Source organism: Chrysochloris asiatica, unplaced genomic scaffold, assembly GCF_000296735.1.
Source record: "Chrysochloris asiatica unplaced genomic scaffold, ChrAsi1.0 scaffold00113, whole genome shotgun sequence".
In the NCBI taxonomy this organism is placed as follows: domain Eukaryota; kingdom Metazoa; phylum Chordata; class Mammalia; order Afrosoricida; family Chrysochloridae; genus Chrysochloris; species Chrysochloris asiatica.
This window is the reverse complement of record NW_006408631.1, coordinates 9,793,312-9,806,939: the sequence shown is the minus strand read 5'-3', so window position 1 is coordinate 9,806,939 and position 13,628 is coordinate 9,793,312. Positions and strand designations below refer to the sequence as shown.

Sequence of the window (13,628 nt, the reverse complement as noted above, 5' to 3'; positions counted from 1 at the left end):
CAGTGTGGCAAGACCTGGGGACTCTTGGGCCCAGAGTCAGTGACATAGCCACAGAGGACTAGAGTGGAAAGTGAAGCATCCGGCTGATAAGAAGAGAGGGCATATGCATAAGAACATCCACACTTGCAGATAATACCCACTTGACTTGTCTTCACTGACTGGATGATTAGAGCTCAAGTAGAAGAAGAAAGAAGAGGAAAAAAAGTAATCTGATACAATTTAATAAACTTGACCTACACCTATGGAGAAAGATCAGGCTTTCTACTCCCGTAAAGATTTACATCCTCGGAAACCCTGTACAGAGTCGCTATGGGTCGGAACCGACTCGACGGCACTTAACAACAACAACAACAACACCTATGGATACAGTCACTCAAAAGAGGGAACAGGTCTTAATAGCAAGAATCACTCCCACCGCCTCTATACACAGAGTAGACAGGGATCGGCCACTTGGACGTTGGCTACCCAAAGGGGGGTAGGAGGGGCTACAAAGGCAAGAAGTGACTGGCTTACAAGCTTTCAAGTGGGATCCTAGATCCATAGGGCATGGAGGAAGCTAGAATCTCCACTGAGTAGTATCCAATCTGTCTAGGCGGGACTGATGAAAGGAAATGAGGATAGGTCTCTTGTGATACAATAGTGAATAATTGTTACCAGGACTGATTGTGAGGGTTGGAAATGTAAAGGTATATGTTTTATAGCAAGGAGGGGTGTGATTAATTCTGCAGTCTAGGAGCGGAGGTCCCTGGGACCATCAAGGGAGAAGAGCAGAGAGCAGGACCCTACCCAGAGAAGCCGTGATGCCTAAGATGGAGGCAGAGACGATGACATGGAGAGATGGAGCAGCTGGGGACTTTAGACCCAGAGAGGGAGAGGGACTGTGTGCTGATGACCGGGGGGCAGGCTTATAGTGTATACCCTTTGGTTGGGTGATGATGCATGGCAGGGATTGTAATCATGGCAATGAAACGATATACAATAGGATGAATGTAAAGCTAATGTTCTCCCATGTAAACGATCACATAATTTACAATAAAACATTAAAAAAAAAAAAAAAAGAATGGCTTAGAAACAGCCACTTATATTATTACAGTCTTGTGACATTATAATGTACTTAATGCAGGTGATGTGGATTAGTGATAATAGTTCATTGTGATTGAGTTATTTGCGAGACTGAAAATCAGACATCAAGAGTACTTTCTAAAGAAGGTTCCTGAGATTTTAGTATGCTATAATTACGAATTTTACTTTACTGAAATGAACAATGCATAGTTGAAGCATTTTGTCAATCGCTTTAAAACAAATGTTGATAGACATTCACCCCCAAGCTACACATGGGCTGCTTAGTAACCCTATTTCCTTCATGAGTAATCACTAATAAACCCAAGGACACTTCCTTCCTCCACCCCTACACATACTGTATGAAAGAATAAGTGAAAATAATTTGAGCTTTCTTTTTAAGAATGTATATATCATCTTTTGATAAGAAAAATACCAGAGAGACATGGTTCTTCCTAATATATAAAAATAAAACCAGTTTGATTTAATTCATCAAGCATTTATTGATTGCATAGTGAGATACAATGTCTGTTCTCAACAACATATATGGGCTATTTAAAGGGTAGATACATGTGTGAGCAAGTATTACAAAGCAGCAGGGTGAGTACAATAAGTGAATCATGACAACCTACAGAAGCGGGTTTGAAGTGGTGGTGAGAGGTTGGCCAGGTGAGATTTCATGGCAACACATGGCTTTAGGGATGGATGTGAGTTTTGTTTGTGAGAGGGAAATTTGCATGTACAATGATTCAGGAGCAAAAAGAAGCTGGCACATCTGACAGTTACACAAGTGTGTAAAATTGAATGTATGGAAAATCAGTGAGGAGATGAGGCCAGAAATATAAACAAATTCCAGGGCCCTCAGGACATTTGAAGACATGGAAGGGGATCTGAGATTCACCTCATGATGATAAGTGTTGGAACTAGTGGCATATATACAGAGCATGGCCACGCTATGCATTTTCTACAATTTTACAATCCCTGGTAACATTTTATCACTTTTCTTTTTTTGAGCCACAAAGATATCCAGAAAAAAACAGTAAAGACAGACAAATACAAATAGGTCACTATCCTTTGAAAAATCTAACACAATGAATATTTCTAATTATGTGTCAGCAGCTCCAATGCCACGTACTCAGATTAGGAGAACAGTAACACATTCTATTTGATACTTTTGGAGTCCATGGTCTGTGAGGATACCAAGTAAACATGCCATATTGTCTTGCTTTAAGAACTAAAGTGTCTTTAGAAGATGCAGTCAGGAAAACAGCTTACTAGTAAAGGAGAATGCCTGCAATGAAGGTTTTATGAATCTGTGGGAGACATAATTATTTTAAACCAGGGGTAAAGGCTAGAGCAATGGGGTTGTGGCCCAGGGAGATTTCGCTGAGTGTGTGGCATGTTCAGCTACCATTAGAGTATTTTCTGGCCAGAGGGAGAATCCAAATAGTAATAGCATAGCATTCCTGCTCTTGAATTGTACACAGTCTAACATGCAAGAAAATACTATTATACATGCTTTAATAATGTTGCTTATGCCTCCTATAGACAGAAGCCATTGGTGGTAGTGATGATTCAAAGCCACCAGCTATTCCACAGGAGAAAGGTGAGGCTGTTGTCTGCTCCTGTAAAGATTTACAGTCTCAGAAACCCTATGGAACAGTTTTACTCTGACCTATAGGGTCTCTGTGAGTCACAATCAACTTGATGACAGTAGGTGTGTTTTGGGTTTTGGTTCATGCCTCATGTAGAACACTGCGATAATGGCAAAGAGACTCTTTGTAATTGGAAGGAGAGATTTTTTTGGTTTCCTCCAGATTCTCAATCTCTTCATATTAGCATCCCTTAAACTTCAAGCCTCAGCTTTCACCATGGACCTTGGAGCAAATATGTTGACATTTGTGGGATACCAAAGTAGCAGGGCTGGTTAACTTGTGTGTACAAAAAAATGCGAGAAGGTGTTTTTTTAAAAAAAGGGGAAAAAAAAGTTGCCCTTGAATAGTTCCTGTGTGTGTCAGTGTGTCAGAAAAGAACTGTGCTCCATGGAGTTTTTTAGCTGCTGCATTAGAAGTAAACAAGGCCTTTTCTTGGAGGTGCCTCTGGATGGACATGACCTCAAACCTTTGGCTTAGCAACTGTCAGGTTAACCATTTGCAACATCCAGGAACACTGATTCTGTTGTTGTTAAGTGCTATTGAGTCCATTCTGACCCATAGCGACCCTGTATAGGGTTTCCGAGGAGCAGCTGGTAAGCCTGAACCACCAACCTTGCGGCTCAAACCAACTTTGCAGTCTAGTGCATTGCATTAACCCACAGCACTAAACCAGGACTCCCTGAGCAAATATCTTGACATTTGTGGGATATACAAAAGCAGCAGGACTGTTTAACCTGTGTGTACAAAAATCTGAGAAGGTGTTTAAAAAATAAAAATAAATAAATGTTTTGCAAAGATGACCTCTAGTGGCTGTTAGTTTTCCATTGCAGTCTCTTAATGATTCATTCCACATAAGAATGTCTATGTTGAATTATTTTTAACACAAGGAGAATAACATGGAGTCGTGGTATGGCCCTGAGGTCAATGCACTGGACCAAAAGTCCGTTTGAACTGCAAGGTCAGTGGTTCAACCCACCAGTCGCTCCTCGGAAAACCTATATGAGGTTGCTGTGCATTGAAACTGACTTGACAGCACTTAATAGCAACAGTAACTTGTTTACATTCAAAACAAAACAAAACGTATCTTGGACTCCTGGTGTGGCGCTGTAGGATCAGCAGTGCCCTGCGAACCACAAGTTCGGCAGTTCAAACCCACCAGCTGCTCCTTGGAAACCCTATATAGGGTCGCTATGAGTTGGAACTGATTCAATGGCACATAACAAAAATAACACATAATAAAGTGTTTGTTCCAGTTGTTTTCCTTTTATTGTCTAAATTTAATTTGAAATAACTTAGCTTTTTAAAGTCCCTCAGTACACAGAAGGTAACCATGTACGAGAGGGCTTCTAAAACTTCATGAACAAATGGAATTAAAAGGTAATGCAATTTTTCCACGTCCTTTTGAAGCCTCCTCATATAGAGCTGTCATTTTAGGATTATATTGTCTGTCTGATTACTGTGATTTTCTTGGCTTGATGTTACAAACTTTCTCCCTTTCATGCATGGTAGTCTTTCTATAAATTTTTTACAGAGGAATATGTAGATTAGAGGATCCATACAAATGTTTGTTGCTGCCAAAAATAGAGTTGATTCCTTAGCAATGAACAGTTGATTTTGCAGTCTACAGTCAGTCTTATTGTTGGTTTGACTTTGAGTATATGGGACTCTAGCAAAGTGAAACGGCACAAAACACACAAAGAACACAGCCACCACAACAAATACTTTACCTTCTAGCTTTTTGTTGCTTCTGCTGTCCTTGCTTTTGGATTTTCTAAAAGAGTTGTATACTTTTTTTGCAATCACCACATAGAACAGAAGCATGAGGGCAAAAACAGTCCAGAAAATAAACTGGGATATGTAATTCACCACTTGATGCCATTTCAGCCCCAGAGGACTCTTCAAAGAGGCACATTTCTTCACTGAGGACGGTGTGGCCTCCCTGTTACTTAAGATCATATTGGGCAAGGAAATTAGAAACAAAAGGAGCCAGATGAGGACTGAGACTGTTTTCGCAAAAGCAGGTTTCTGTACGACAAACTTTCCGAATGGCCTGATGATCTTGAGGAATCTGTCAAAGGCGATAAAGCCCAGCAGCATGATGCCCACATACATGGTCTCATAGAAGACAACAGCTGAGAAGCGACACACAAAAGCTCTCAGCTGCCACGGTCCAAGGTGCGAGTCAGAGAGGATTTTGAATGGAAGCGTAAGAGTCATTATCAAGTCAGCTACCAAGGTGCTTTTGAGGTAGACAATGAAAGTGGAAGAGCTGGGGATGTGGGTGAACACCCACAGGGCCAGAGTGTTCAGCGTTATGCCGGTAAGGAAAATGCCAGTGTAGAGTGCTGGGAACACCAGCTGTACCATCCGCGTGTCTCTGGGGCACCGTTCCGACACATTGAGAGCCTTCACCACTGTGCCGTTCATTGTTCCTAGTGTCAACTGCTAAAAACATAAAACAGAGACCTCATGATTTGGAAATGCTATTTCAAAACAAAACAAAACTAAACAACAGACTTTGGGTTTGTAGTAATGTATTAACCCTCTTGCTTTTATTCAACACATTTAATAGATCTGTTGAGAAGGTGCATGGTGAATATGCTTGAAGTTTTAGCATATGTAATATAGTTTTGATACTTTTTGCAGCACCATGATTTTTACAGCTTTATGAAATTCAAATAACAGTGCTGTAATTTAAGCACTAAACTGCTAACCACAAGATTGGTGGTTCAACCCATTAGCTACGCCTCAGAAATCCTATACAAGGTCGCTACGTGTCCAAGCCAACTCAACAATGATGAACAACAAGAACAACTTTATTCTCAAGTGCTTTCACATAACAGTAAAACAAAACCCCACTTAAGAGGTAGTAATACCTTTCAGAAGGAGCTAGAGTAGCATAGTGGTTACAAGTCAGGCTGCTAACCTCAAGGGCAGCAGTTCGAAACTACCAGCGGTTCCGTGGGAGAAAGATGAGGTTTTCTGCTCCCATAAAGATTTACAGCCTCAGAAACCCTATACAGGGTCACTATGAGTTGGAACCGACTCCACGGTACATAACCACCACCACCAATACCTTTCAGATTGCTCTAATATAACTTATGGTTATAGAATAGTAATTTTAAAACAATTTTGTTAAGTATATTTCATCTTTCATTTGGAAACTCACTCATAATAAAAAATAAAACTTGAAATTCACCTTTGTTTGGAAGGATACTCAGCTCTGTGTCTTCTGACTGTGATAGTCATTAGTTCAGCCCAAGAACATTTGAAGCTACTGTCAGTGTTCTGCTTTCTTATACTGGGCTCTTCCTTCCTCATTTTCAAGTGTGTAACATCCATTAGAGCCTCTTCGTATTCAAAGATTTGGGGATTTTCTAATAAGGAAGCTCTTTTGGTTCCAAGTTATGTGTTAATTTTCTGTAATTGAATATCTGTGTTCATTTGCAATTATCTTTACCATATTTGCTCATATAATAGCTTGCCTACAGCTTATCTTCTCTATCTACATGTTCAACTAACATTTTTTTAAAGCCTCTTATCACTGGACTGTGAACCACAAAGTTGGCAATTCAAACCCACCAGATGCTCCTCAGAAACCTTATAAAGGGTTGCTATGAGTTGGAACCAACCCAACAGTGCCTAACAACAACAAATACACAATAATGGTAGCTAAAAAGATAAAATAATCTCAAACTGTAACCTAGTAGGAAAATAAGAATCTATTCTAAATTTCAACAGAATCAATCTTCTGCATCCTGGCAGACTTGTTTTTTTCAGGAATTTATGTTCAAGAGGATGGCCTACTTAATTTTGCAGACATTTGTCCCAATCTCTTGATCCTTGGATCTCTGAGGGATGAAATGACATGTTTTCTAAGAGGTAAGGGTATTAGAATTCAGACTATTGGTCAATCTCAGACCCACTATTTATTGATTGCTCATTATAGGCACATGATTTAACAGCTCTGTGCCTCACTTTCTGCCTTCATTTCCTCATCTATAAAACGGATTTAATAATCATATCTACAGAATAGGGCTGTGTGAATGAACTGAGTTTAGAAAGTTGTTAGTTGCCGTAAAGTTGGTTCTGACTCATAGTAATCCTATGTTCAAAATGAAACACGGCTCAGTCCTGCCCAACCCTCACAATTGTTGTGTTTGTGGCCATTGTTGCTGCCGCCATGTTAATCCATCTTGGTGGGGATCTTCCTCTTTTTTGCTGACCCTCCTCTTGACCATGCATGATGTCCTTCTCCAGGGACTAATCCTTCCTGACAACATGTCCAAAGTACAACACACAAACTTTCGCCATCCTCACTTTTAAGGAGTATTCTAGCTACAGTTCTTCCAAGACAGATTGTTTGTTTTTCTGGCCATCCAGTTACTTCCAGTATTCTTCACCAACACCATAATCCATTCTTTCTATTCATTGTCCAACTTTCACACACATAAGAAGCTATTAAAAATATCATGGATTGGATCAGGTGCATCTTAGTCCTCAAAGTGACATCCTTGCTCTTTAACACTTTAAAGAGGATTTCTAAAGCAGATTTGTATGTTTGATTTTGACTGTGGCTTCCCTGCGTGTTGATTGTAGATCCAAGAGCAAAAAGAAGTCTTTGAAAACTTCAGTCTTTTCTCCATTTAAAATGATGTTACTTTTTTTGGTCCAGTTGTGCGGATTTTCATTTTCTTTGCACTGGGCACAATCTATACTGAAGGCTATAGTGTTTAATCTTCATCAGTTCAGAATTTCACGTCTTGTTCACTTCCAGCAAGCAAAGTAGGTTAGTCATCTGCATCTCACAGGTTGTTCATGAGTCTTTGTCTAATTCTGATGCCATGTTCTTCATAGGCTCCAGCTTCTTGGATTATTTGCTCAGCATCCAGATTGAGTAACTATGGTGAAAGAATACAACCCTGGCATACACCTTTCCTGATTTTAAGCAATTCAGTATCCTCTTAGAACAACTGCTTCCTTGTCTATATATAGTTTTTCATGAGCACAATGAAATGTTCTGGAATTTCCATTATTCATATTGTTATCCATGATTTGTTATGGATACCCAGTTAAATACCTTTGCATTACTCAATAAAACACAAACATCTTTCTGGTGATATTCTCTGCTTTTATCTAAGAGCCATCTGACATCAGTAATGATAATCCCTTAATCCAACTGGAATGAGTTTAGAATTGTTGTTGTTATGTGCCGTGGAGTTGGCTCCAATTCATAGCGACCCTGCATAGGGTTTCTGAGGCTGTAAATCTTTATGGGAGCAGAAACAGCTGGTAGTTTCGAACTGCTGACTATGAGACTCGTACCCCGATTTGTAACCACTATTAGTGTTGGCCAGGAGCTCTGGTAGCATAGTGGTTATGAATTGAGCTGCTAACCTCAGGGTCAGCAGTTTGAAACTACCAGCTGTACTGCGGGAGAAAGATGAGGCTTTCTGCTCCCGTAAAGATTTACAGCCTCAGAAACCATGTTCAGGGTCGCTATGAGGTGGAACCAACTCCACGGCACATCACAACCACCACCACGAGTGTTGGCTATATAGTTATTTTTGCTAGAGATAATCATACAAAAACAGCTGCAACCATGTATTGACAGAGCTGGATTCAGAAGAGGATGTGGAATGAGGGATATCATGGTCAACATTGTGGAGAATAAATATTTCAGAACATTTAATTGTGCTCATGAGAAACCTGTACATAGACCAAGATACAGCTGTTGAACAGAATAAGGGAATACTGAATGGTTTCAAATTAGGAAAGGTGTGCACCATGATTGAATTCTTTCACCATACTTACTCAATCTACATTTAATGTTGTATTCAAAGTACAGAAGGCTTCAGTAATTTTATTAGTGAACCTTGGGCCAAAGTCTATAAAATTTTTCCATTAGGTCACTTCAAGTTGGGAAAGGTGTATTTCCTGCTTTCACATAAGAGAAGAAATGCTACCTCATCAGGCAGGTAAAATGAAAAGCAGACATGTGGAAATTATATAGGGGATGTGGAGTTTCCAATGCAAGTTTCACTTCATATTCCTTGCCCTCAAGCTTTAACATAGTGTTAGATCAAACAAACTGTGGTTGGTTTGATTGAGAGTTAATAAAAACCAACAATATGGAAGAAGAATTTTATGGTTTAATTTGACTTGAAATTCTGAGAATTAAAATTCTGTATCTCCTTGAATGTTTTTAAATATGTGGTAGATTGTCCATTGATTTTGGTTGGTTTTACACAACCAAAATTGTGTTAGGGAGAAAATGTGGCAGTCGCTTCTGTAAGGATTTACAGCCTTGGAAACTCTTTGCGACAGTTCTCCTCTGTCTTATACCAGGCATTGTATTTCTGTACATCAAAGAAATCTTTGCATTCTATCTTACTGTGAGTCACAATTGACTGGATGTCAATGAGTTTTATAGAATGTTAGCACAGAAGAAATCTGCATTCGACTCAAATGGATTCCCGGAAATAGGGATTCTGGATTTCAGTGATATAATGTAAGCATATCTTATTGTTTGCTTGAATGTATAAAATAAAGAACAAGCAATTTTAAACAATAAGAATTAAGTAGAGGGTTTTATCCAGGCTAATTAAGTATCAACCTCCCTGAAGCTTTGGAATAGTTTCACTTTAATCATAGGAAATGCTGTACAAGATAATTTCATAATTTGAAAACTGGCAATAACATTTCAGTGAAATTTCAAAATGCCACAATGTGGAAACACTTTTAAAAAAGGGAACTATTTTACAGTACCCATTTCTAGAATTGTGGAAGCTTATTCGTTTAAGTGAATGAAGTAGATTACAAAATGTTTGTAGTAAGTACGCAACAGGTTATTCATTTTCTATTTGTGCATGCTTATAGTGTATTGGCCAGTTTTTTGTTAGTTCACAGCCATGTCAGTGACATTCTTCCCACGCCCGAAGTTTTTTTCCCTTGAGGGCACATCTCTGAAGCTGTCCAGAAGAACAGTGACTAGTTACTACTTCTCGAGCCAAAATGGATGATTTCACTTCCTTATTCCAGAACTCACTTATTTTGTGACCTTGGATACGTTATTTAAGGTCTCTGTGACTTGATTGCCTCCTCTTAACAATGAAGCGAAACCATGGTTTTTACTTTATAGAGTTAAGAGAATGATATGAGCATTCTCCAGGTACTTAGAACAGTGGTTAGCATATGATAGGTGTCACATATTTCTTTTTAAATAAAATGAAAATGCAAAACAAAACATAAAACCATTGATGAAATAGCTCACAAAAGATAGGTGGGACTGAATGGTTTTCATCTTGTCTAGATGGGTCTGGTGAAAAGAGATGGGGATAAAATACGTGTGATTCAATAGTGAATAATTGTTACCATGACTAATTGGGACTGTCACAATTGTAAAGGTAGAAATTTTGTAACAAAAACAGGGGAGCAGTTAATCTTACAGTCCAGAAACAGAGGACCCTAGGATCATCAAGGGAGAAGAACACAAGCAGAATGTAGGACCTTATCCAGATACACCAGAGATGGAGGCAGAGATAGGGGCATGGAGAGGGGGAGCGGCTGAGGACTCTAGATTCATGGGAAGAGAGGGACTAAGAGCTGGTGGCCAGGAGGTAGACTTGCAGAATGTGCCCTTTGCAGGTGTAAATTTTTATATATGCCTGCGTGGTTTTTTGTTTGTTTTATTTTTAAAAAGCTAAAGTAAATAGAGAGAAATACTGTTAACTGATGGTACACGGAGGGGATTATAATCATTGTAATGAAACAAGGTGTATGATTTGTTGACTATAAAACTGATGATCTGCCGCCGTGTAAACTTTCGCTCAATCCACAATAAAAACCTTAAAAAACAAAAACAAAAAAAGACAGGCGGGAATCTAAGAAGATACCCTAGAAGGTCACAGAAATTTTGCTAAACAAACAAACAGCAACAAAAAAGTCCACACACATACACACAAAAACATACCAAGCCCATTTTCAAGTAATTTCTTACAAATAGCAACCTCATAGGACAATATAGAACTGCCCTATAGGCTTACCAGGGCTGTACTAATTATAGAATCAGAATGGAGGGTATCTCCCCCGTGGAGCAGCTGGTGGATTCTAACCACTGACCTGTTGGGTAACAGCAGAGCACTTAATCAAAGTAGTCTGCTAACCCAAGCAGCCACTGCCATCAAGTCGATTCCAGCTCATAGCATCCCTCCATATGCTTTTCAAGGCTATACATCTTTATGAGAGCAGAAAGCCTCCTCTTTCTTTGGAGGAGGAGTTGGTGGACTTGAACTGCTGACCTGGTGGTTATCCTGGTCTTCTTACTGCCTAGCCACCAATACTCGTAAGATGGGAATTAAACATTTGAATTTTAATTGAACATTAAATGTTTAATTTTTTTAAACATTTAAAATCTTATTAGTTTCAAAGATACATAAACAAAATCAATAAATCATGCTAGTTTTACTGTATTAAGTAACTCTTTTACCTTATTTAATTCTTATAACAGCTCTTAGAGATCTCTCCCATTTAACAGGTGAGAAAATTGAAGCACAAAACAGATTGACTTCTGGGAGGTAGGAGGATGAACATGGATGTGTTTGCCAAATATTGGAGTTCTTGAGTCTGACAGTTACTGATTGACTCGTGGGAAAGAACAATCAACTTTAACATTACACGGACTTGTGAAATTTTTGTTTCAAATTGAGACAGTGTTATGTGCAGCCGAGTTGATTCCAATGCACAGTGACCCTATAGAACAGAGTAGAAAACTCTCCCATAAGGTTTCTAAGGCTGTAATCTTTACAGAAGCAAACTGCCACCTCTTCCTATGGTGAAGCTACTGGTGGGTTTAAAGAAGCCGAACACTTAACCATTGTGCCATCAAGGCTCCTTTTTATATAATGTTGCTGTTGTCATTAAGTGCTATCAGTCATTACGACCCATAGTGACCCTGTATAGGTTTTCCAAGGAGCATCTGGTGAGCTTGAGCCGCCAACCTTGCAGTTCAAATGGCTTTGCATTAACCCACCGCATTAACCCACAGCACTACACCAGGACTCCTGAATATAATGAGTACTCCATAGATATTGGTCTCTCAGTCTTTCTTAAAAAGATTCATTTTATTGTTTGATGTAGAAGTATATGGTGTCTGTCTTTTGAGCTTATATAATCCAGGTAAGTACAATTATTTAGTTTAGTAATTAAAAAAAGGGATTAATGATGTAATGTAATTCTATACATCAAAGAAAATCTTTGCATGCCCTTCAGTCCCCAACACCTGATATCCAGGGTCCTGTGACATTGTAGCCAAGTGTCGTTGAGTCAGTTCTGACTCATAGTGACCCTGTATAGCGTTTCCGAGGAGTGGCTGGTGAACTTGAACTGCTGAACTTGTGGTTCAAACCAACCTTGCAGTCCAGAGCATTAACCCACATTGCCACACCAGGCGTTGTAGTTCTGTACAACAAAGAAAATCTTTGCATCGCATTTTCAGTCCCCAATACCTGATCGTCAGGCTCCTGAGATGTAGTTAGTATTAATTCATTTTTTACCGCTGACTTGGATGAAGTCAGGTTGAAAGTGGATCTGCTCTTGATTGTTCTTATTTGTTAAGTAAGAAAATTAGATTGATCTCTAGTTTCTCATCCAGCTCAACTCTCCTGGTCTTCTTACTGAACCAGCACACTTAGGCATTAGACGTTACTATTTACCCTATCAGTCTACATGACAGCAAAGGCTCTTTGTCCAGACAGTACATAGAATATGCGTTTTTGTCAATGTGCATTTCTGTGTGCATCTCTGCTGACATCAGGTGATCGCTTCTAGCAATGGCAGAGAAGGAAATGCAGCCCCTTGGGAACAGATAACCGAATCAGATAGCTAAACAAGTTCAGGTCTGTACTGAAATTTAGCCTAGCAGAAGTTGTGGAGGGTTTGGATAAAATTGCTTATTATTGAGGTTCAGTGAATTTGCTCTTTTTGTGTCTGTTGGCAATATATTTAGACACTAATATCTAAATTTTCTGTTGGAGCACACAACTGATCTGAGGATCAAAAACAATTGAGATAAATGCTGAGAAAGTCCAAATGTGTTATGCATTTTGGTTATATTAAGAATCCCGAATGTGGTTTGTATGGAATCATACTACATGTTGTAAGTCTGATCTATTTCATTTGTGTATGAACTCCTTGATGCAGAAAAGGCTTTGTACATAGCAAATAAGAAAACAGTGTTGGTAGCTATGCTTTCTTAAATGTGTTTAATGTAGGGAATAGATAGGGAAGTGAGTTTGCTATCTTATACAGTAAAACCTGTGAAAACCAGAACCTGTGTAAGGTGGAAACCTGTCTAAGAAGGAAATTTAAAAATATATCTCATTAAAGAGAGAAACAGAAAAGTAATAAGACTACACCCTACCAAAGGTGAAAAACTTATGAACCCTGATCAAACAAGGCTGTCCTGTCCAGGTCTAACTTTCACCAGTTTCATCATATCTTCAAACAAAGAAATTCCAACAACAGTGTGACTTAGCGTTTAATGTAAAAATTTTCATGTTATACACACATACTTACAAATAAGCAATTCCAAACACTTGGATCACTTTCCTCCTAACAGTTAAGCTGTGTTACTGCATAGTCATATTTAATTCATTTTTCTTACTAAGGAAAATGTTCATTATCTCCAGTAGCATATATTTTCTTTCAGCTCGTCTTTGAGTCAATTGTGATTCATAGCAAGCCTGTGTATACCAGAAGAAAGCACTGCTTGGTCCAGGGCTACCCTAGCAGTGCATCCTATGTTTGAGCCCATTGCTTCAGCCCTTGTATCAGTTCATCTCTTGGAGGGTCTTTGTCGCTTTTTTCTAACCCTGCATTTACCAAGCATGATGTCCTTCTCCAGGACCTGGTCTC

At 39.1% G+C, this 13,628-nt stretch overlaps 2 protein-coding genes across 2 annotated transcripts in view; one reads left to right on the top strand and one right to left on the bottom strand.

The window, feature by feature from the left end:
• MED12L (mediator complex subunit 12-like) overlaps nucleotides 1–13,628 on the top strand; it is a 470,668-nt gene that overhangs the window by 340,892 nt on the left and 116,148 nt on the right. The gene's annotated exons all lie outside the window — the stretch shown is intronic.
• Nucleotides 4,135–5,153, bottom strand: P2RY13 (purinergic receptor P2Y, G-protein coupled, 13). Its single transcript, XM_006867981.1, has one exon. It carries the CDS (start codon nucleotides 5,139–5,141, stop codon nucleotides 4,140–4,142), a length of 1,002 nt encoding a protein of 333 aa, XP_006868043.1. The 5' UTR covers nucleotides 5,142–5,153; the 3' UTR covers nucleotides 4,135–4,139.